Below are 25,236 nucleotides of genomic sequence, written 5' to 3'. Positions count from 1 at the left end.
GAAATTGACCATAAGCTGCTCATATCACTATTGTCAGAGAGCAAAGGTATTAATACCAATACCTCTGCTCGCATCGAAAGATAGGCGTTTACACTGTCTGCATATAACTATGTAATTCGCCACAGACCAGGCACAGAGAACTGCGCTGATGCTCTCAGTCGGCTACCATTGCCCACCACCGGGGTGGAAATGGCACAGCCTGCAGACTTGCCCTTGGTGATGGATGCATTTGAAAACGCAAAGTCACCCGTTACGACCCGCCAGATCAGGACCTGGACCAGCTAGCATCCTTTACTGTACCTTGTAAAAAAAAAACTGTGTCCTCCATGGGAGCTGGTCCAGCATCCCAGCGGAGATGCATGAAGAGATCATGTCGTTCCAGCGGCACAAAGATGAAATGTCCAGACAGGTGGACTGAATTTTGTGGGGTAATCATGTGGTTTTGCCTAAGAAAGGCAGGGAAACGTTTATTCGCGACTTACACAGTACTCACTCAGGCATAGTAATGATGAAAGCTATAGCCAGATCCCATGTGTGGTGGCCCAGCATCGATTCAGATTTGGAGTCTTGTGTGCGCCAATGCAACACTTGCTCTCAACTGAGCAATGCACCCAGGAAGGCACCGCTAAGTTTGTGGTCATGGTCCTCCAAACCATGCTCTAGGATCCATGTTGACTTCCCTAGCCCATTTCTAGGCAAAATGTTTTTGGTTGTTGTGAATGTTTATTCAAAATGGATTGAGTGTATAATAATGTCTTAAGCACGTCCACTGCCACCATCGAAAGACTACGAGCCATGTTTGCCACGCACGGCCTTCCTGATGTCCTTGTCAGCGACAATGGGTCATGCTTCACCAGCGCTGAATTCAAGGAATTCATGACCCGCAATGGGATCAAGCACGTCATATCTGCCCTGTTCAAGCCCGCATCTAACGGCCAGGTAGAACGGGCAGTCCAAATCATTAAGCAAAGCTTGAAACGTGTGTCGGAAGGCTCCTTGTAGACCCACCTGTCCCGAGTCCTGCTCAGCTACCGCACAAGACCCCACTCGCTCACCGGGGTTCCCCCTGCTGAACTGCTCATGAAAAGGGCACTCAAAACAAGGCTCTTTCTAGTCCATCCTGATCTCCATGATCATGTCGAAGGCAGGCAGCATCAACAAAGCATGTACCATGATCGTGCAAATTTGTCAAGTGATATTGAAGTCAATGACCCTGTATTTGTACTCATCTATGGACATGGCCCCAAAAGGCTTGCTGGCACTGTCATAGCCAAAGAAGGGTGTAGGGTGTTTGAGATCAAACTTGCAAATGGACTAACTTGCAAAAAGCAAAATGCGTTTTAAGGTTTTCAGCATTGAGGTTTTTTTTTGCTTTTTGTAGATAAATATTTAAGTGTGTGACATACACATTTAGTTAAAGAGCAGGATTAGGGTTTGACTGTGATGGCTTCCACAGTACACTCTTTGTCCAGTGAAATGAAAAATGCTCACTTGGAGAAGGCTGCAGAGGGCTCTGAGGCATGTGTTAACCCTACTTCAGCAGAGAAATGTGCTTTTGTTTCAGATTTCCAGCATCCACAATTTTTTTTATTTTGCTTTTTGTAGATATTTTAGAGCATGAAATAGCTGAACATGACCTGCCCAACAGGTTCCATGTGCTAGTGTGACATTCGTATTTTATTAAAGGGCTTGGCTGCGATGCCTTCCACGGTTGAATAACCTGACTACAATCTCTGTCAAGGCTGCAGATGCACAGTGCAGATGCTGACACTACCTCGGCAGGGGAAAGGCACTGAGAAGCACAGAGCAGCTTGCTGCTGGCACCTGACCTTGGCGGCGACGTGAGTCGGGTGCCCGGGCGGTGTACGTGCTGTGCGCTACACGCACACGCAGCGCCTGCTCAGAAGGGGAGGAGCGGAGAGCTGTCAAAAGGGAAAGGCGGCAGCCAGCAAGGGAGAAGGAGCAATCCGGGGAGAGGGAGGAAGAAAGAAATAATATTTAGTAATAAATAAATATTCGCTGTAGAAAGCCCGAATCATGAGCAGGATCCTCACAGTGAAGACGACCGCCTTCGGCGACCAGAAGCCGGGCACCAGCGGTCTGAGGAAGCGGGTCGGTGTGTTTCAGTCGAAGGCGAACTACGCGGAGAATTTCATCCAGAGCATCCTGACGGCGGCGGTGGAGCCGGCCGAGCGGCAGTGCGCGGTGCTGGTGCTGGGGGGAGACGGCCGCTACTACAACACGCATGTCATCCAACTCATCATCCAGATGGCGGCGGCCAACGGGGTAAAAACACACACACACACTTCACACTCTGATATTACAAACCCGCAGCAATTCACTGTAAAACACTGCGTTTGTTTACTGTATAGGGGCAGGGTGTCAACAGCGAATACACGGCACAGGAACAGCCCACTCGGCCCGGCTAGTCTGTGCCGGCAAAGCGAAACTGCTTTTAAAAGTTATTTTTTGGCCCATGACACAGATGCAGAGGCTGTATTTCAATTATAACTTATCTGCTGTTTTAGGCATTGAATATACTCCTTATTTTAAAATATTTTAACCCAGTTATTAAATTGCAAGCCCTTTCTGTTAGTGACAGGATTCTGTGCAGATCTTACACTTAAGTAATAAAAACAGAAAATGCTGGAAATCTCAGCGGGTCAGGCATCTGTGGAGAGGCTGCATTTAAGTAATAAACTTTGCAAAAGTTGAACGTAAATTGGATTAATTTCAATTTAATACAGAAAACAGTTTGTATACGTGAAAAGTTGTGTGGTAAATTACTTTTCAAAAGTTGCTTTTTTAATTAGCTAGATTGTGTTTTTCTAGGGTACGCTTCTGCAGCTCGCTGACTTTCTGACCCTCTGACAGTTTGCCCTCTGACATTTTCTTATATGTAACAAAATACTGGAGAGTATTCCAGCCACATAGATTACTAGGCGTCTGCCAAGGATTTTAAACTCCTTTTGATGCTTTTATGCATCGTGTTTGTTTTAATGTCTCGCAGTTCCTCTTCACAGGCTGCCTGGGATCCTGCAGGCCTAGTTGTTATGGTAACGGAGGGGAGGGGGCGAATTGTGTACAAGGCACGAGAGAGAGCGCACTGTTGCACAAGAGATTAATGTTTGTGTTGCAATGAATAAAAGTTACTGCAGCGTTTAGAATAGGCGGCACCGTGTTACTTATTGCAAAAAATTAAAACATCCAGGGTAAGTGGGGTGCAAGATAGTCCAAATGTAAAAATCCCACTGTCTGAAATTCCATCATTGCCCTAGACCCCGTCGAAAGGCCTGAAATTTAATACACAGCCAGGTTTAGAGCAGTGCCGGGAAAATACTGCATGTTGCAAGAAGAGAAAAAACTCAACTGACCCAGATTTTCTGGGAGTTTCAGAGAGTTGCTGAACATGCCAATTCAGGTTGATAATGGAATGTGCACCACATACTTGTGTGCTTCCTCTGTGGATCTAGAGAAGAGAGAAATATAGGCCCTCAAGTTCCTTGTTGTCTTAAGCACTTGCATTATTGTTACTTCATTGTTGAACTGAAAAGATCGAGGACCCAGTTCTACCTCACTGCAACTCCACTGTCAATGATTTGTTACGTTGCCTGTCTGACATCCAGTATTGGATGAGCAGAACTTTCCTCAAATTATAAAGTGGGAAGACCGAAATTATTGTCTTCAGTCCCCACCACAAACGCCGTTCCCTTGCCACCAACTCCATCCCTCTCCCTGGCCATTGTCTGAGGCTCATCCAGACTGTTCGCAACCGTGGCATCCTTTATAACCCTCAGCTGAACTTCTGACCCCATATCCTCTCCATCATCAAAAACTCGCACCAAGTCCCATTCACCCATCACTCCTGTACCCGCTGACCTATATTGGCTCCCGTTCCGTCAGGGCCCCGAGTTTAAAATTCTCATCCTTGTTTTCTAATCTCTCCATGGCTTCACCCCTCCCTATCTGTGTAACCTCCTCCAGCTCTACAATCTTCCAAGCAATGTTCCCTCTAAGCTCCATGGTATGTGGCCGCACACCATTTGGGAGGTCCCACACAGGCTGGTGATGCTGAAGAAGATACCATGCATGCGCGGCTGTGCAGTAAATTTACAGGGACTGCACACGAAAAAAACATTCGAATGAACATTGCCGTTGAGATCTCTGCACTCCTCCAACTCCTGTCTCATGTGCATTTCTGATTTTCTTTGCTCAACCATTGGTGGCCCAGCCTTCAGCTGCCTAGGCCCTAAGCTCTGGAATTACCTCCCTAAATCTCTTCCCCTCTCCCCCACCCCCACTCCTCATTTAAGACACTGCTTAAAACCTATCTCTGACCAAGCTTTTGGTCACCTTTCCTAATAGCTCCTTATATGACGTGGCTTCCAAGGAACTTTTGCAAATCTTTGAGACTTGCATTTTAATTTATGGTAGTGCTTTCCTTTCTTCCCAGAAAAAAAAGATTGGGACTCCTGACTTCCCCCACTCCCGAAATCACACTTAGATCGACTTCGGACAAGGAATGACTTTCCTTATGGGAACACTAGTCTATGCCATTATAACGGAAGAGTTGCAGTAGCAGCCCTACCAGGCCAGGAAAATCAAGCAGCATGGCTGAGGACTGCAGACCTGCCATTACTAACCTTCCCAGTATGTGTACAGGTCACACCGGTCCTATGAGGACTTCTCAGAGGAGCTGTGTATCTGATGGTTGGGCCATCTCTGTCAACTTTATCATGATAATTTGCAGACTTGCTTCACTACCACAAGTGCTCTTCCACGGCAATTAAAGCCACAGCAGCCCTCTAGGTTTACAGGTGCGTATCTTTCAGGCTGCCACATGGTATCTGTGCAACATTAGTCAGGGAGCTTTTAGAGCATGCTTTGTGTAGGTGATGGATGCCCCCTTTTATAGCACAGCTGAATTCCTCCATTTTGGCATCCCACAAAAGGAATAGAGGCACAGATGGTAGTTGGGAGAGAGGAAGTAGATGGATTGGGATGCTTGCGCTTCTCCATTGGCTACCAGTCCTCCTCTTCCTCCTCATATGGTACTAAGCCTAAGGATGGGCACAGGTCATCCTTTTCCTTCTGCATTGGCTGTGGTAAATCTGCAGGAAAGATTGGCTGATGTTGACAAGGAGTAACCTTGACGACAAGGGGTTGGAAGGCTGTGTGTGCTTGTGTGTATCCAGTTAGAACTGGTAGGGCGCAATTTTAGGTGCTGAGTTACTCATCTGGGGTCCTGGCAACATGATGCTGACTGCTACCTCCAACACAGCTATGATGGCTTGTATCCCAATGAGGGCCATGGACTTGTTTTCATGGGGGTGAAGGGCTGCATGCTAGGATGACCCTTGCTTGCCTCTATCTTGAATTTTACACCTGTTTCTCCTGCAACAACATATGTAAGTATGTGTTAGTGCGGCAAGTGTGATTGGAAAGGTGAAGTGAGAGATGCAAGGGTGTCAAGATGTTCAAATAGAGGAAGGTGTTTTGGGAATGTACAGGACAGTTTTATGTGTTCGGGGAGGTATGTAACCATAGCGCAGGCTAGGGAGTTAGTAGATGCCCATAACCTTAGTGCAGTGTGAAGGGTTAGTAGTGTGAGTTTCACTTTTAAGAGGGTGAAGAGTGTGGTGGTGCCCAGGGTGGGCAGTGAAGAAAAGGAGAGCATGGCGAGTGTGTTACCGTGCCAGCTTGGTTCAAGTAAATTTCTTTCAGTGGGGTGAGGGCGATGGCAGTCAGTGTCAATGCCACCTTCCTCCAGGCACCACAGCTCTGCCAGGCTTGCATACGCGTAGTCCAAAGAGCCTGTGTCTCCTCTCTCCCACCTCTTGTAACAAGGCATCAAGGCCCTCCTCAGTAATGTTTGCTGTTCTTCTCCCAACTCTTCTACGTAATTTCCCAGAGCCAAAAAATGCCAGGATGGTGCAAGTGTCATATTATTCAAGGTCCATCAATTGCTCACTAGCAGGTATTCCGAATTAGCTGATAGTTAAATGTATGTATGTTTCTCTCTCAATTTTTACATTCTCGTAAAAAGGTGGTGACCCATGCTGGGGTGCAGATCCACAGTGCCGGTTTCGTTCTTAATGTGAGTCTAGAAACTGAGTGTCAGTAAGCTATTCAACTTTGAGGGGCATTGGAGCCAATTCTAATGCAGCCTTTACTTCAAATCCACACGTGCACTTTTTAATAGCTGTACAACATTTGGTTACATATCCATCGCTGTTAGTGGTAGTGGCACTTTTTAGTAATAAATTGAGTGTATCCCATAAGAACAGAACTGATGCATTAAGAGTATTGAATTAAGTATGGTTGTTTTCCTAGAGCATATTTATACCTACATGCTAAATAAACCTTGGAACAGTTTTTGAAATGCATTTATTATTAACGATAATGCATTGGTGTAGGCCATGAATTGATAATTAACTGTAGTTGGATAAAGGATGGTCATTAAACGTATAAGGTAATTTCAGAACTCCTGCTCAAAGAAAGGGGCACAGTTCAGAGATACTACAACACTGTAGTGCCAGTTCTCTGACATGTACTCCCTTCGAGCAGAGCTCCCCACTGGGGGCACAGGGTTGCTGAATTTCTCCTTTTTTATTCATATATGGGATGTGGGCATCGCTGGCCAGGCCAGCATTTATTACCCATCCCTAATTGCCCTTGAGAAGGTGGTGATAAGCCGCCTTCGTAACACTGCAGCACATGTGGTGAAGGTACTCCCACAGTAAGTATACTTCTTTTGTAGTGGTTTGGTACAACTGAGTGGCTTGCTAGGCCATTTCAGAGGGCAGTTATGAGTCAACCACATTGCTGTGGGTCTGGAGTCACGTATAGGCCAAACCAGGTAATGATAGCAGATTTCCTTTCCGAAAGGACATTAGTGAACCAGATAGGTTTTTATGACAATCTGGTAGTTTCATGGTCATCGTTACTGATACTAGCTTTTTATTCCAGAATTATTGAATTTAAATTCCCCAGATGCCGTGGTGGGATTTGAACTCGTATCTCCAGATCATCAGTCCAGGCCTCTGGATTACTAGTCCGGTAACATAACCACAATGCTACCGTACCTCTTCCAGAAGTGAGGTTGACATTGTTTTGAATAAATATTTTCTACTCATGACCAAGAAAATCAGCTAAGACTCCATTGCAATGTCAAATTAGGAAACGTGTAACTCTGTTTCCATTGTTATTTTCCACGTGTATAATGTTTAATCAGTGCCAGCGAATAGGTTAAATGGGATAGGGAATCATAGAAAACGAGGATACATTATCAGTGCACTTAAAAAAAAAAAGTGGGTACAGATATAGTAGGCCCACTACCAGTCGGCAGTAACTCCAGGAAAATAAGTTTGGTGGACTTTGAATCCAGATACTCAAACACAGTAGCACCCATGTCTATCAAAGTGGATACAGTTTCCAGTGCGCCTCTAGTCATTTTTTAGTTTTCACTGCTTGGGTTTCCAAAATAAATTTTGTTCAATCAAGGTACAGATTTCATGCTCCAGGCAATCACACAACTGCACAAGTCTGCAACATCAAATAGCTTCACCCTACCCTATACCATCTGCAGATGAATGAATTACAAGAGATGTTTGTCTGCAAGCTGAAGCAAATGCTACGTGCATATCCAAGTTGTGAGGAGGCCGTAAAGAATCTACAAAGGGATATAGATAGGCTCAACGAGTGGGCTAAAATTTTAAGATGGAGTAAATGTGGGAAAATGTGAGGTTATCCACTTTGGTATTTAAATGGGGAGAGATTACAAAATGCTGCAGTACAGAGGGATCTGGGAGTTCATGTACATGAAACACAAAAAATTAGCATGCAGGTACAGCAAATAATCAGGAAGGCAAATGGAATGTTGGTCTTTATTGCAAGGGGAATGGAGTATAAAAGCAGGGAAGTCCTGCTCTAACTGTACAGGGCATTGGTTAGACCACACCTGGAGTACTGCGTACAGTTTTGCTCTCCTTATTTAAGGAAGGATATATTCACATTGGAGGCAGTTCAGAGAAGGTTCACGAGGTTGATTCCTGAGATGAAGGGGTTGTCATATGAAGAGAGGTTGAGCAGGTTGGGCCTATACTCATTGGAGTTTACAAGAATGAGAGATGATCTTATTGAAACATAAGATTCTGAGGGGGCTGGACAGGGGAGATGCAGAGAGGATGTTTCCCCTCCTGGGGGAATCTCGAACTATGGGGCATAGTTTCAGAATAAGGGTTTGCTCATTTAAGACAGAAATGAGGAGGAATTTCTTCTCAAAGGGCCGTGAACCTTTGGAATTCTCTACCCCAGGGAGCTGTGGCGGCTGGGTCATTGAATATATTTAAGGTGGAGATCGACAGATTTTTGAATGATAAGGAAGTCAAGGGTTATGGGGAACAGGCGGGGAAGTGGAGTTGAGGCCATGATCTTATTGAATGGCGCAGCAGGCTCGAGGGGCCAAATGGCGTATTTCTGCTCCCATTTCTTATGTCAAGTGGAGCAAGTGTCAGTAAGTGAACACTTAGAGGATAGTGATCATAGTATCTTAAGGTTTAGATTAGCTATGGAAAAGGGCAGGGATGCGGGGGTGGTGCCAGAGGACTGGAGAATTGCAAATGTTACACCCTTGTTCAGAAAAGGGTGTAAAGATAAACTCAGCAACTATAGGCTGGTCAGTTTAACCTCGGTAATGGGGAAGCTTTTCGAAACAATAATCAAGGACAAAATGAACAGTCACTTGGACAAGTGTGGATTAATTAAGGAAAGCCAGCACGGATTTGTTAGCAAATCGGTTAACCAACGTGATCGAGTTTTTTGATGAAGTAACAGAGAGGGTTGATGAGGGCAATGCAGTTGAGGTGGTGTACATGGATTTTCAAAAGATGTTTGACAAAGTGCCACATAATAGGCTTTCCAGCAAAGTTGAAGCCCATGGAATAAAAGGGACAGTGGCAGCATGGATTAGAAATTGGCTAAGTGACAGGAAACAGTAATGGTGAACAGTTGTTTTTCGGACTGGAAGGAGGTATACAGTGGTGTTCTCCAGGGATCGGTACTAGGACCACTGCTTTTCTTGATATATATTAATGACTTGGATGTGGATGTACAGGGCACAATTTCAAAATATGCAGATGACACAAAACTTGGAAGTATAGTGAACAGTGCAGAGGATAGTGCTTGACTTCAAGAGGACTTAGACAGGCTGGTGGAATAGGTGGACACATGGCAGATGAAATTTAAAGTAGAAAAGTGTGAAGTGATACATTTTGGTAGGAAGAACGAGGAGAGGCAACTTAAACTAAAGGGTACAATCCTAAAGAGGGTACATGAACAGAGAGACCTAGGGGTATATGGACACAAATTGTTGAAGGTCGCAGGGCAGGTTGAGAAAGTGGTTGAAAAGGCTTACTGGGTTCTGGGTTTCATGAATAGAGTACACAAGTGTGGAAATTATGATGAACCTGTATAAAACACTGATTCGGCCTCAACTGGAGTATTGTGTCCAATTCTGGGTACTGCACTTTAGGAAGGATTTGAAGGCCTTAGAGAGGGTGCAGAAAAGATTTACGAGAATGATTCCAGGGATGAGGGACTTCAGTTACGTGGATAGACTGGAGAAGCTGGAGTTGTTCTCCTTGGAGCAGAGAATATTGAGAGGAGATTTGATAGAGGCGTTCAAAATCATGAGGGGTCTGGGCAGAGTAGATAGAGAGAAACTGTTCCCATTCGCAGAAGGGTCTAGAACCAGAGGACACAGATTTAAGCTAATTGGCAAAAGAACCAAAGGCGACATAAGAAAAAACTTTTTTACACAGCGAGTGGTTAAGATCTGGAATGCACTGCCTAAAAGGGTGGTGGAGACAGACTCAAACACTGCTTTCAAAAGGGAGTTGGATACGTACCTGAAATAATTTTTTTTGCAGGGCTATGGGGAAAGGGTGGAGGAGTGGGACTAGCTGAAGTGCTCTTGCAGGGAGCCGGTATGGGCTTGATAGAAACATAGAAAATAGGTGCAGGAGTAGGCCATTCGGCCCTTCTAGCCTGCACCGCCATTCAATGAGTTCATGGCTGAACATTCAACTTCAGTACCCCATTCCTGCTTTCTCGCCATACCCCTTGATCCCCCTAGTAGTAAGGACCTCATCTAACTCCTTTTTGAATATATTTAGTGAATTGGCCTCAACAACTTTCTGTGGTAGAGAATTCCACAGGTTCACCACTCTCTGGGTGAAGAAGTTCCTCCGCATCTCGGTCCTAAATGGCTTACCCCTTATCCTTAGACTGTGACCTCTGGTTCTGGACTTCCCCAACATTGGGAACATTCTTCCTGCATCTAACCTGTCTAACCCCGTCAGAATTTTAAATGTTTCTATGAGGTCTCCTCTCATTCTTTTGAACTCCAGTGAATACAAGCCCAGTTGATCCAGTCTTTCTTGATAGGTCAGTCCCGCCATCCCGGGAATCAGTCTGATGAACCTTCGCTGCACTCCCTCAATAGCAAGAATGTCCTTCCTCAGGTTAGGAGACCAAAACTGTACACAATACTCCAGGTGTGGCCTCACCAATGCCCTGTACAACTGTAGCAACACCTCCCTGCCCCTGTACTCAAATCCCCTTGCTATGAAGGCCAACATGCCATTTGCTTTCTTGGGCCAAATAACCGCCTTCCGTGCTGTAACTATTCTATGATTCCGTAGATATTATACAGACTAACCATATCTGATGTGTTTTGCAGAATATTTGATCATGGTATTCTGGTATGGCTACATTCACTTGTGAAATGTACCATTGCTACACTGGAATAATTTCTTCATAGGCATATAATATGGCCATCACACCTCATAAGTCAACAGTAAATGATGATGATGCGGTGAGTTGTCATGTCAAGAATGAATCACAAGTTCAGGTCACAGGGACACCATGTTAATGTCACCTATGGGACATATCCTCTACCTTTTTGAGGAGCTAGGGGTGATGGCATTGAAATACATTTGGCTTGTTTTCTTTTAATTAGAACTGTGGTGGCATTTAATCAAGTGATCAGAGATTGATTTCCCAGATCTAAATGTATGAAATAGTGTTTGATCCTAGATCAGATCAGATCATAGATTAAGATTTGTAATCCGTGACTTCATCTAAATAGAAGTTGTTTCTTGTTATTCAAGCCAGTTGTTAGTCCACTGAGACTGTTTGGGAATTCATGAATCAAGCTGCTGACAATAGATGTTCTTGGTAGTTTGAATTCACACTTTCATCAATGTGTTAATCATATATTTAACACTTGTCATTTTTATTTATGATGAGTTTGTCTGAAAACCTGGCTTCAAAAAGTTAGATTGACGGAGTTTGGCTTAATTTGTGTACTTTTTGGTGATCGATCAGATCGAAGGCTGATTTTTAATTCTGCCTGAGAGAGAGTTGCAGTTATGCCAGTACTGTAAGTGGCTTCTACAGAATTTGCCCTCCTGGCAATGGAATTTTGTTTCTCAAGACTAAAAAAGGTAATTAAGCCTTTAGATTTTTTTCTCATTTAATATTGTACTTTTAGTATTTTGTTAAACTTTGGTATTTCACATCTATGTTTATTTCTAAATAAATGGTGAGCAAGTGTAGAATTTACCAATATCTCGCAAAGATTCCAGGTACCTTTCCCCTACAGAGGAGAAGAATCCCTTTCTGGGCTTTTAAAAGGAGTTTAAAGGGGCAGACGAAGCGTGCGGGGGATAAAAGGGGATGCATTCATGGAGACCCCCCCCCCCCCAGTGTTTGGACTCATAGGAAAGGGAATTCAAAATGGACCTAAATTACAGAAGCTTGAGATCCCCTAAACATCTATGGGAAGGAGCATATCAATTTTAAGATTCTACAACATTTTGGCTGCAAAAAAAAAGTTAACAAATACAGGAGGTGGGGCCAAATTCGTGCATTAAGGACCCCAGGCTATGCACCCTCTAAGAGATAATCGAATTACCCAATCAAGCACAATGGAAATCATGGTCCAGAAACTGGACAATCCTAAAACAATGCAAAACCAGTGGTAGGACATTCTCACACCCTAATCGAGTTACTGCTGACAAAGGAGACACTTGAAAATCAATGGACAGAACAGTGTAAACAGAGCCCAAGAGATTTGATGGGAGATAACGGAGCCTTTTTTTGGGATATATCTATCCCCCAGTTTTACAAGGAAAGACTAGCAGAACTCAAGACTAGCAGAACACAAAAGCTAGCAAAACACAGACTGGAACTTGGACAGACTTGAACACAGACAGAAACAAGCAGCTGGAGCTGGGGAGTGAAGAAATGGAGTAGTGAAGGAAACTACAAGAAATCGTCAAGGACCGACCGAGCACGAGGCGCCCGAAATGGAAGATTGTCAGGAACCAAATTGACAACCACTCTACAATCTACTGCTGAACGACCCAACGGGGGAGAAATTACCAAAAAGGATTAAACTAAAACTATTCCTAACCAAAGAAAGTGGGTATTTACCCCATACATCCAAAACGCTACTTAGCGCATCAACGGACGCACCCCAACCGAAGACTACGCAGTCCGAAGTCCTCTCCTCCCTCCGGGGTAAGGCTCGCCTAGAAGGCCAAGTGCAGCGAACCCCGAAACCGTGATTCACCGGCAACTGTCTAAAGGGATTGGTGAGCATAGCCCCTGAACCCTGAGAGCTATAACTTAGTTAGTTAGGGGAATTGGGAGGGGGGAGGCTGGGATTACTTGTGTAAATGTATCTGCATTCTCCTTTTTACCCCACTTAGAGTTTAAGCTGTATTCTTTTCCCCACAGGCTGTACTTTGACAATTCATTCAATGTGTTGTACCCTTCAGTGTGTATTGGTCTGTGTGTGTTATTAAAGGTGTGCCTTTTACTTATTTTTAAACACAATAAAGCCATACCTGCTTCCTACCTTGAAACTGATTGTCTGTCCAAGTCTGTCACAGTCCCTTCATAATTCCAGTGTCTAGAACCAAGGGTGTGGGAGCGATTCGGAACTGCTCATATAAGGTCAGAAGGGAAAGCTGACCCCCTGAAAATCACCCCTTACACAAGGTCTGTTCACGAACTACTGTTAAAGGGAGGAAAAAACTGGTGGAGGAAAAACCCAAAATTGTAATTTCCTCAAATGTCCCACATCTCATCCAATGCTAAAGATACCACAAGAAGCTCAGTTTCTGCTTTTGTGCCAATCAGATTTTCACCTCATCAATTCTTCAGCGACCAATTCTAATCCTTGATCTGAAGCCAGTCGAACAATCTAATAGATTTTCTTCACTTCAAACCATTCTTGAACCTCATTGAAGCATATGTATATCTCTCTTCCTCATTTTGTCTTTTCTTCCATTTTCCCTTCATCGCGTATTCACACATTAGCGCTTCCTGTGATTTTCAGTTGATATGACCACAATATTTTGGACACTAATCTCAGTAGCTCTTTTATTCCACTGGTCTCGCAAAATTGAACACCTGATCAGTGATGCAGAACATTATGTAATATATCTGCATTTCAGATATTGCTAATCTCTACCTGCTGCTGCACAGAGGGTTCAGTTTTCACAGTGGTATAACCCTGTCAACCAAACGTTTCATTTCTGTCATAATGCATGTTATCAGGCTAAGGTGTTGATCTGTAATATCTTCTCTGGTTCCCTTTCCTTTGAGAAACCCTTCTACTCTTCTTTGATTTTGTCATCAATTTTTTTCTGTACTTGTTTTCCTGGAGGTGATCCTCGAATGTTAAAGATTTGACTCATAAGATTTATTGCTCGATCGTTGCTAGTCTTCTTAGCCTTGCCTCTTTTGATATTAGAATGAAGGTGGATTTCAAAAGATCATGGGGGATGTACCTTGTATTGTAAATTAGGCTGTACAGTTCTTTTAGCTTCCAATTCCTTACATTGCTAATTACAGCATACAAATCCCCTTCTGTTGTTTTGCCATTGTTAATATTTTTATGGCAAAATAGACCTTCTGTAATGCTATGCCACTCATTTCTACTGTTTGCTACTTTACTACTAGTCCAGTCCACATCTTGCTGATGTATTCCAGACTTCAGTATTCATGACTATCACATTGCAAGTTTTTTTAAACCATTTTTTCACAAAGGATTTTGAAAAAGAGTTACTTTTAATTTTTTTTTAAAGCAATGTATATTGCACACGTTATTTTTTTAAAAGGCATTTAGATAAATGGTGGTTAATATGCTAAAAGGAAATTGTTTTCCCCGGAGACAAAACAATAGGCAAATGATTAGCTTGTCTGGTTCATTGAAAAACAGTCCTTTGTGTTGGAAACCTCTTTGATCTCTGAAAAGATTCACAAGATGGTGGCTGGGACGTGGGCTGTGAGATTTATTTTGAGGCAGGGAGGCTGCGAGGCTAGTCGGGTTTGTTAAAGGGAAAGCTGGGAGGGATTTTGCTGAGGCAAAGAGCTTAGAATTACTACAGGATAGTTAAAACCTCTTGTTTAGGTCAAATAAGCTAATCCACTGATGTGAGGAAATGTAGCATGTTTATTATTTTGTACCATGCAGAGATAAGTTGCACCAATTGAATTACGTTAACCTGATCATAACTGTTGCTCTGCATGTTCACCTTACTGTGAAATAAAGCAACTGGACAATTCATATCAATCCTTGCCTCGCTTAGTATTGACTTGTTCCACCTTCAGAGGAATTAAAGAATGTGGAGACTGGTAAGACCAACTATTTAGAGATCTGCACATAAAGTTTGAAATTTTAGTTCTTTTTTAAAATGTCTGTTTTCTCTGAACCTTTCCAGTATGGCTTTGTATCTGAAGTAACTAACGTGTTACTACAGTTATTGAATCTCAAAGCTAAATGCCATAAATACCAAGGCTTTAAACAGTCCTATTATATAACAGCTCTGTGCCCAAGACATAAATGCATGACTTCTGACTTCTAGAACTTTCTGTTAGGCTTTTCAAGTATTATCGTATAACTTTTTTAGAAACATGTATATCTTTAGTATCCTTCAAATCATTAAGTTGAAGGCGTATTGCTGCAATTCATTTATGATCTATTAGTGTACAATTAGTGTATAACACAGAATAGAGAAAGTGAGCCATAAAATAACTTGGCCCTTTGCCTACCAACAGTCTTAGGAAATGCCTGTCTCTTTGGGGTTGTATAGATTTTCACACTGTGACACTGAAACACTAATATGCCAATAATAAAGCGACTCAAATATAGCAGTTATTTTTCTGTTATGTATTAGCCCTTAACTACTAAAACAAGCACTCACTGGACAGTTTTAATTGGAATTTTGAACAGTTTAATTCTGCTTGTCTTGACCATTTTCTGCATTGTGCTATTTTTACTTCTGATTTTTCTCCCTCTCTGAGTAATCAAGGCTGATACTGATCTACTGTAGTACCACAGGAATGCTACATTGTTAGAGGTGCCATTTTTAGATGAAACGTTAAACCAAGGCTCTATATATGCCTGTTCAGGTGGAAGATCCCACAGTACTATTTGAAGATGAGCATGAAGTTCATCCAAAATGAACAAAAAACATTAATTGGTCATCCATCTCATTTGCTGTGGGATCTTCCTGTGTGAAAAATTGCTGGCATATTTCACTCCATAAGTAAGTAATTAGATGTGAAGTGCTTTTGGTTGCATTGAGGACATAATGAAGTTCTATATAAATGGAAGCTCTTTTTCTTTCTAATAGCAATGTGAATTAATTATTATTAATGTTGGCTTGGCCCAGTGGTAGCATCCTTGCTGATCCAGAAGTCATCAGTCAGAATGATATGGGATCAAGCCCAACTCCAGGGAGCACATATTCTAGGCTGACAATTACAGTGCAGTACTAAGGTGTTAGAGGTGCCATCTTTTGAATGAGATGTAAAAGCGAGGACCTGCCCATATTTTCAGGTGACGGCGAAGATCTAGTGGCACTCTTTTAGAGCAGGATAGTTCTCCTGCCGACATTCACTCCTCAATCAGCACCACCAAAAAACAGATTAACTTGTTAGTCATGTAATTGCTGTTTGTGGGACTTTGCTGTGTATGAACTGTCTGCCATATTAGCGGTTGTAACAAAAGTCACTACACTTCAGAAGTAAGTAATTGGCTGTGACGCAATTTGGAACTTGAAAAGCGCTATATAAATGCAAGTTCTTTCTTTAATGTGGAGGTCATGGGAATGCTATATTTATGAGAAGATCATGCCTGACTTTCTATTTTGAGTACATCTCCATTACCTTGACATTTAAAATGTATTTATGTAGTCATTTAACATTGCAGTGTGTGTGGGTTTTTGATTCTTTCTTTCATATACCCACACAATTGCATTGCTCTCATGTTGAAATTCACTTCAGCACTACAACTGTATCAATAAAACTTGTGCAATGAAGAGCCATGTGTCATAGAAACATAGAAAATAGGTGCAGGAGTAGGCCATTCGGCCCTTCTAGCCTGCACCGCCATTCAATGAGTTCATGGCTGAACATGCAACTTCAGTACCCCATTCCTGCTTTCTCACCAATAGAAACATTTTAATGTCGTTGCCATACAGTGTGTACTGGGGTGATTTTTTTATTATATTGGAAATGTTGATGGGCAAAAAAATATTCTTGTGAGCAAAAAAAATAATGATTTTGATAGTTCCTAAGTAAACACAGTTGAGAATTATTCTGGCAGTTTTGTGCAGTGCTCTGCAAAGTAGGCTAACTATAGCGGCAAGACTATAAGGCACAGAAGAGCATGTGGTATTTATTGTTCAATCAAATGTTGCAAATCTCCCACCTTGAAGAGAGGATTTTTTTTAAATCAAGAAAATGAAAGTGGGAAGTGCTCATTTTTCTGAGATTTCAGACACTCCAGGTGGAATGCACCTTGGGTTACTGAGGGAAGGGTAAAAATTGTGAAGTCTCTGGCCACAATCTTCTAATCCTCCTTGGATATGAGGGTGGTGCCAGGTGACTGGAGGATTGCAAATGTTGCACCCCTGTTTAGAGAAGGGGAGAGGGATAAACTCAGAAACTACAGGCCAGTCAGCCTAATGTCAATGGTGGGGAAACTTTAGAGACAATGGGGCTGAAATTGATCAACTTACTGCCGACTGCCGCCCATTGCCACCGACATTCCTCTGCAAGATGCGCCCAGTGCCACTTTCGACGTGGCCTGGAGCGGGCGGGAGGAGAGAGCTACCAGGGACCGCCCGCTGAAGTCAGCAGACAGCGGAGTGGCGCAACTGACCGCCCGCCGAGCTCCCATATTCATGCGGGCAGGAGTCGGCACCAGAATGGGGGTGGGCCGGAGGCTGGTCTGTCCCTGACGGTAAGTCTGAAGATCCTGAAAAAAAGGTTAGTGAACATTTTTTTTTCCACAGCGACTTACCTGGATGGGGTCCCCAAAAGGTCCGATAGTTTTTTTTCATTTTTTCCTGATGATTTTTATTTTCAGCTGTTTGACCCTCCATGGGCCCGACTCCATTCTTGGCGGCACTTGGGCGGCAAGCGCCTCTGCCACCGAGAATGAGACCTCCCGCCTGCTGCTGCCCAGATTGGCGGCATACATTGTTCATTTGCTGCCCGCCGACCTTCGAGGGACCTTGGCGATGAAAACCCCGTCGAAAGATCTGTCTCGTATTTCGCCGGCCATCGGTGGCACTTGGGCGGGCAGAGGCCTTGACCAAATTCGGCCCTAATAGTCCGTAACAAAATTAATTAGCATTTGGAAAAGTATGGGCTAATAAAAGAAAGTCAACATGAATTTGTTAAAGGTGGTTGATGTGTACATGGACTTTCAAAAGGCATTTGACAAAGTACCGCATAACAGACTTGTTAGCAAAAATGAAAGCTTATGGGATTAAAAGAACACTGGCAATGTGGATATGAAATTAACTAAGGAACAGAAAGCAGAGAGTAGTGGTGAACAGTGGATTTTCAGACTGGAGAGAAGTGTTGGATTGACTGTGACAAGGAACTGGAAGCTGCGCAGAACCATTCTGCGCATAAATGTCAGGTTCCAAATTTGAAAATGTCATGTCCACCACAACAGACTGAGGAGCTGATGATGATGAGCACGCTCGGCGAGAGTGCAATAAAACACTCTCAATCTGACAACATCCTCGCTAAATTGTACTGGAAGTTTTAGCAGTACATTCTGATGAATTAATCACACCATTGCCACTCTCTTCTCGTTTCTTCTCCGCCCTCCCTCTCGTTTTTCTCCCCACTCTTTGTCTGGCTCTACTCTTTTTTTCTCAATTATCCTTTTTCCAGACAATTAAATCCTAACATCTTGCGCCTGCATTCTGTTCACCAGCCGCCTGTTCAAACCACAACAGACGGAGGACCTGATGGCGATAAACGCACCGTGAGAGTACAATAAAACTCTCACAAGCTGACGACATCCTAATATCCCCTTCAAGTCACATCACACACCTCACCGTACCAGAAATTTCCGCCCTTCACCTGTCACACTAATCTGGGAAGTCTGGCAAGAACAAACAATAAACCAGTGGAACTGCGCGTGCGCAACTATTTCTGGTTCGTTAGCAGCAGTCGCGTTCAGATAGTATACAGTGATGTTCCACAGGGCTGCTATTAGGACCACTGTTCTTTTTGATATATATTAATGACCTGGACCTGAGCGCGAGCGGTGGCAGCAACATAAAGAGCAGGAGAGAGAAGGCCCAGGACATAGCAGACCTGAGCCGAAGCGGTGGCAGCAACATGAAAAGCAGGAGAGGAGAAGGCCCAGGACACAGCGGATCCAAGCAGGAGTGACGGCAGCAACATAAAGAGCTGGAGCGGAGAAGGCCCCGGACACAGTGGACCTGAGTGGGAGCAGCGGAGTTTACAGTATCCAGTCTATTGAGTTATTGCATACACAACAGTTAGGATAGTTTGTTACAAAGGGATTAGAATATAAGAGTAAAGAAGTCTTACAATTAATTATACACGGCATAGGTGAGGTCACACCTGGAGTACTGTGTACGGTTGTGGTCTCCCTACCTAAGGGAAGACATAATTACCTTGGAGGGAGTGCAACAAAGGTTCATGACTGGTTCCTGGGATGAGGGGATTGCCCTATGAGGAGAGATTGAATAGAGTAGGCCTATATTCATAGAAACATAGAAAATAGGAACAGTAGTAGGCCATTTGGCCCTTCGAGTCTGCACCACCATTCAGTATGATCATGGCTGATCCTCTATCTCAACATCATATTCCCGCTTTTTCCCCATACCCCTTGATGCCTTTTGTTTCCCGAAATCTATCTATCTCCCTCTTAAATATATTCAGTGACTTGGCCTCCACAGTCTTTGGTAGAGAATTCCACAGTTCACCACCCTCCTGAGTGAAAACATTTCTCCTCATCTCGGTCCTAAATTTCCTACTCCGTATCCTGAAACTGTGACCCCTTGTTCTAGACTTCCCAGCCGGGGAAACATCCTCGCCGTATCCAGTCTATCCAACCCAGTCAGAATTTTATACGTTTCAATGAGATCCCCTCTCATTCTTCTTCTAAAATTTAGTGAATACAGACCTAGTCGACCCAATCTCTCCTCATACAACAGTCCTGTCATCCCAGGAATCAGTCTGGTGAACCTTCGCTGCATTCCCTCTATGGCAAGTATATCCTTTCTTGGATAAGGAGACCAAAACTGCATACAGTATTCCAGATGCGGTCTCACCAAGGCCCTGTGTAACTGTAGTAAGATATCTTTGCTCCTGTACTCTCATCATCTTGCAGTGAAGGCCAACATACCATTTGCCTTCCTAACTGCTTGCTGCACCTGCATGTTTGCTTTCAATGACTGGTGTACAAGGACACCCAGGCCCCTCTGTACATCGACACTTCCCAAGTCATCACCATTTAACTAATACTTTGTCCTTATGTTTTTCCTACCAAAGTGGATAACTTCCACGTTATACTGCATCTGCCATGTATTTGCCCACTCACTCAACCTATCTAAATCGCCTTGCAACATCTTTGCATCCTCCTCACAACTCACAATCCCACCTAGTTTTGTGTCGTCCGCAAACTTGGAAATATTATATTTGGTTCCCTCATCCACATCATTTATTTTTATATATATATATATATATATATATATATATATTGTGAATAGCTGGGGCCCAAGCACTGATCCCTGTGGTACCCCACTAGTCACCGCCTGCCACCCTGAAAAAGACCCGTTTATTCCTACTCTCTGTTTCCTGTCAGTTAACCAATTTTCAATCCATGCCAGTACATTACCCCCAATCCTATGTGCTTTAATTTTGCACATTAACCTCTTATGTGGGATTTTATCAAAGGCCTTCTGAAAATTCAAATACACTACATCCACTGGTTCTCCCTTATCTATTCTATTAGTTACTTCCTCAAAAAACTCCAGTAGGTTTGTCAAACATGATTTTCCTTTTAGAAAATCCATGTTGACATTGTTTAATCCCGTTGATATTATCTACGTGTGCCATTATCACATCCTTTTATAATAGACTCCAGCATTTTCCTTACTACTGATGTCAGACTAACTGGTCTGTAGTTCCCCGTTTTCTTTGTCACTCCTTTTTTAAATAGTTTAGAAGAATGAGAGGTAATCTAATTGAAAGATATTAATGGCCCTGAAATTCCGGTCAGGGGCTTCTCGCGGGCAATTGCCTCCGACTGGAGAATTTTAATGAAATTACCTGGTAGTCCTGGAGGCACCCCGGATTCCGGTGGGGAGGCCTTCTCTTCCTGAGCTGCGAAACTTGCTCCCGCCCTCGAGGTTCCCACGCAGAAGGTGTAGTCATGTTTGACTGCTCAACCAATCAGGTGCAGTATTCTCAATTAATAGCAATGGGAACTCCGTATCTACGAGTTCTCATTGCTATTAATTGAGAAAAAAAAACTCAAACACTAACACCAATTAAAAAATAAAAAACACACCTCATAATTAAAATTAATTGAAATTAAAGTTAAGAAAAATCTTAGAGAAAAAAAAATTCTGAGTTTTTAAGTTTTTTAAATTATGGTTTAAAATAAATTACCGTAGAGGGCAGGGTTTTATAAAATAAAATGTGTATTTTTAATTTTATTTTTTATGTTTTAAGTGTGTTTTAAGACTCTTACGCCTGTAAAAGTAGGCTATGTGCCTGCTTTTATCAGGCTCAAAAGATTTGAGGACATTTGTTGGGCAAGATATGGGTAAATACTGCAATCTTGCCCTTGCAAATGTCCTCGCTCCTGAGATGCGCATTCTGCGTTGAAAACCGGTTTTTCTGATGCCTTCCCGGGGCCGTAGACACTCCGTAATGACCCGGTGAGGCCGGAATTTCTGGGCCATTAAATTCTTAAGGGGCCTAACGGGGTGAATGCTGAAAGGCTGTTTCCTCTGGCTGGGGAATCTGGAACACAGTCTCAGAATAAGGGGTCGGCCATTTAGGACTGAGATGAGGAGAAATGTCTTCACTCAAAGGATTGTGAATCTTTGGAATTCTCTATCCCAGAGAGCTGTGGATGCTCAGTTGTTTATATTCAAGACAGAGGTTGATTAAATTTTGGGAAATGCAGGGATATGGGGATAGTGCAGGAAGGTGAAGTTGAGGTAAAAGATCAACCATGATCTTGTTGAATGGTGGAGCAGGCTTGACGGGCCAAATGCCTACTCCAGCTCCTGTGTTCTGGACTTGGATAGAGGGCATAGTTTCAAAGTTTGCAGATGATACGAAACTCGGAAATGTAGTAAACAATGAGAACGATAGTAATAGTTGTGTAAACTTAGGGGTGATCTGATTGAGGTTTACAAGATGATGAGGGAATGCATTGCGTTCCAGTTGACAGTTTTGTTCCAATTAAATAGGTTAGGGAGGACCAGGAGTCACAATTTTAAGTTGTATAAGGCCAGATCTAGGTTAGATGTCAGGAGGTGGTTTTTTCCTAGAGTATCATGTACCTCTGAATCAGGCTGCCATCTCATTTGGTGGACGCCGACTCACTGAATTGCTTCAAGCGAGAGCTGGACCTGTTTCTGGTTGGGGCGGACATCACCTCTTACAAGAAGTAGGCACTTCAGGGAATTCAGGGCCAGAGTGATCTACTGGACTAGTTTCGGTTGCCTAGACGGGTCGGAAAGGAATTTCCGAGATTTTCTTTTGCCACATTGGCCTAGGTTTTTATCTGTTTTATCGTCTCCCCAGGAGATCACATGGTTTTGGATGGGGTGGGGAGTGTACACAAGGGCCAAAATTTTGTCTACTTTGGTGGGTCTGGTGCGGGCGGTGGGTCACGACTCCGCCGCTGCTGAAAATGAACTTGCCTTAATGGGGCCTATTAAGCCCGCTATGAGGGTTACCCGGCCCAATGAGATGAAGCGGGTCTGGTGACGTCATTCATGTCGCCTTTTCAGCTGGGATCTTTAAAGGGACCATGGCCACAATACATTTGACGTTTAATCCATCTTACTGCTGTCAACGCACTACAGCATTGGAGTCCTACAAACACTGACAATGACTGCACAGAGGCAGAGGGCTACACCCAGTTTCTCCGGTTACTCTGGAAGGCGCCCGAGAACACAGGGAGAACGATGGGCAGAAGAGACCAAGACAGCTTGGTTGCAGATTACAGAGGAGGTCACAAGCAGGGATGTGTCAGCAGGACCTGAGTGCAGTGTCACAAACATTTCAATAATCTCATTAGATTAGGAAACGTTAGTACAAAGCCACACTCAACTTCATCCTGCTGTTCCTCTCATCACATCCCCATCCATCTGCCTTCCCTACCTTACTCTTGCACATCCTTATTCACACCTTGCACCTCCACCCATACCTCACTCTCTATCTACATTATCACATCCCCATCTCACTAGCCACCCCTCACACTAACCCTCATCTTGGTTCAGTCACACCAACTAAAAACACACAAGGGTAGCCACTTAGGTGTTTTATCCAATGTTTATGTAAAGTTTCTGTTAATGTGGTGTCAAACATAAAAATGAATGGGTCAGAATTTCATTGCACTACCTCCCACAGCCACCGAGCTCCCGCCCAAAAAGCCAACGTACTGCCCAACTAGCGCCTGGTGGTAAATTCATTGGAGAAGTACTGCCGGTGGTGGTCTATACTGCCCGCCCATGGGAAAATCCCCCAAAATGCAAGCTTCATCATTAGGATCCTGTTACCGCCTGCCAGAAAGACAGTTCTGAAAAAGGTGGTCTTACCTTGATCTTGAGCGGACGGTGTGGACAATGGAGCTGAGCCGTTCAGAACAGTACATCTCAGGTCTGACTCACTATTTGAGTGGTAATAGGGATCACTGCAATTGTCTCTGTCACTCCATTGCACGAAGTAAGAAACCTGTGTTGAGGGAGAACAAATTCATTTGTTGGGTGATAGAAATTTCATCCGACTTTTAATTCCCGTCTCCTCATAGCTCTCCGGAATACCACGTTGTAGTAGGGGATGCAGAGATCAGAGTTTGGCTGCAGGATCTTGGTCATTTCAATATTGATGTTCACCTCCGATCCATCAGTTTTTCTTTTCGATTTGAGAACAACCACCTCAGATAATTTCACAGGCAGGTAGAGTATGGTGCCGTCAAAAGCGGTGACTTGTCCAGTAACTGGCCGATGCTCCTTCAACATTCAATAGCATATATTCCGACATTCTATATTATGTGTGAAGGTGACGTGGTACTGATACACAGCCTCGTTCCTACAATGTATTTTGATATCGTTTACTGCCAGCGGTATGGGCGTCTCCGATGATCACTTCTTCACAACCGGCTCTTCGTGAGTTATCTTCTGATTGGGCATCTGAAAAGTTACATTTGAGAACCACTTGGCCATTGCCTTATTCAGGCTGGCAACGCATCCAATGACCGACTGCTTTTCCCTGACTGGGTCGTGGTACACGTTCATTCCGATCATCATCAGCTGCTTCAGTGGGATGTCCACACCCCAAAGCTCGCCGCCCAGTTTGCAGTTGATCTGTAGCAGGATCCATTTGAAAATAACATTTCCAGGAGGCTGTACTCCTACTCCTCTCCCATTTCATTTTTATTGTGTACATCAAAATTGTGCACCTTCTGCTTCAGTATAAATTTCCATCTTGGAAACGGGAGTATTTCCTCAAAAGCTGCTGAGACCTCAACAGTGGCTTAGCAGGACGATTTATAGCGAGCTGGCAGGGAATTTGAAAATTTTAGCACACTGCACTATATTTAAAGGATATTTGTGTGTTTCTCAGCACATACCCCTCATAATCTAAAAGTTAGACACTGACCAAGAGTGGTGGTAAAAAATCTATTGATTTGCACAACATTCAAAAGTGGCAGAAGATTCAAACATGTCAAGCAAGCTATTTTACACTATTTCCAAAAACAGTACATTTAGCATCAAAAGGCAACATCTTAAACACCAACATGAATATATACAAACATCACCAACACCCAACCCTCTACCCACTCCCACCACCATCTCTTTCTCTCTTCGGGGGTGGTCACCTACCAATGCCAAGGCATGCTCCTCGATGTCAGTCACTTCGATGACCTCTGGTGTGCCCCCTCCCTTGCCACACTGCTTTGAGGCGTTGGCTGTTCTTTTCCTCTGCAGAAATAAAAGTTGCAATCTTTAACCGGTTTGCAGATGCAACACACACACACAAAACGACTACATATACTTTTTCAGTAGTACGGCTGTGCAACAATAAGATCTTTACTTACTCTTGCTGCTGCCACCACATCGTTCCATCTTTTCCTGCACTGGTCTCCATCATGAACCATGGTGCCCACTGCAGACACGGCCTCCCCAATCTCCCGCCAAATGCGTTTATGTTGGGGCGGGGCTGGCTTGCCACGACCATCCTGGGTGAGCTCTCTGTAAGGGTGCTCCACCTCAGAGACAAATGCCTCCAGCTCATCTGTAAACCAGGGAGCTCTGAGCCTCCCTGCATTGGACTTCCTGGCAACTTTTCTACCACTCATGATGGGTTTTCAAGGTGGCTGGCTGATGAATCTCTTCCCTCTCAATGACTGACTTCCCTCTCTAACTGTCAGGTGCAAGTCACTCACGAGATTTTATGCGCTTGCGCAGCTGACCCCTCCGCCCCAATCACGGGAAAAGTGAGGTCGTCAGTCAAAAAAAAATGTCAAATCTCACGCACGCGCAGTACACGGCCTCCAATCTTTCCCGAGTCTGCTGTCCGCTGCTCCCACACCCACCAAGAAAACTGGGATGAATCTCGCACCTAATTGGCCCCAGC

At 43.7% G+C, this 25,236-nt stretch overlaps 1 protein-coding gene across 1 annotated transcript in view; it reads left to right on the top strand.

Moving 5' to 3' along the window:
* The first annotated feature begins 1,891 nt into the window (after positions 1 to 1,891).
* Positions 1,892 to 25,236, top strand: part of pgm1 (phosphoglucomutase 1) — a 135,299-nt gene continuing 111,954 nt past the window's right edge. The window contains exon 1 of the mRNA XM_070887057.1: positions 1,892 to 2,286. Coding sequence (XP_070743158.1) covers positions 2,038 to 2,286 — 249 coding nt within the window. The 5' untranslated portion in view covers positions 1,892 to 2,037. The remainder of the gene's footprint in view (positions 2,287 to 25,236) is intronic.

This window comes from Pristiophorus japonicus, chromosome 8, assembly GCF_044704955.1.
Source record: "Pristiophorus japonicus isolate sPriJap1 chromosome 8, sPriJap1.hap1, whole genome shotgun sequence".
Lineage (NCBI taxonomy): Eukaryota > Metazoa > Chordata > Chondrichthyes > Pristiophoridae > Pristiophorus > Pristiophorus japonicus.
The sequence above is the reverse complement of the archived record's forward strand: the minus strand, read 5'-3'. Positions and strand labels throughout refer to the sequence as shown.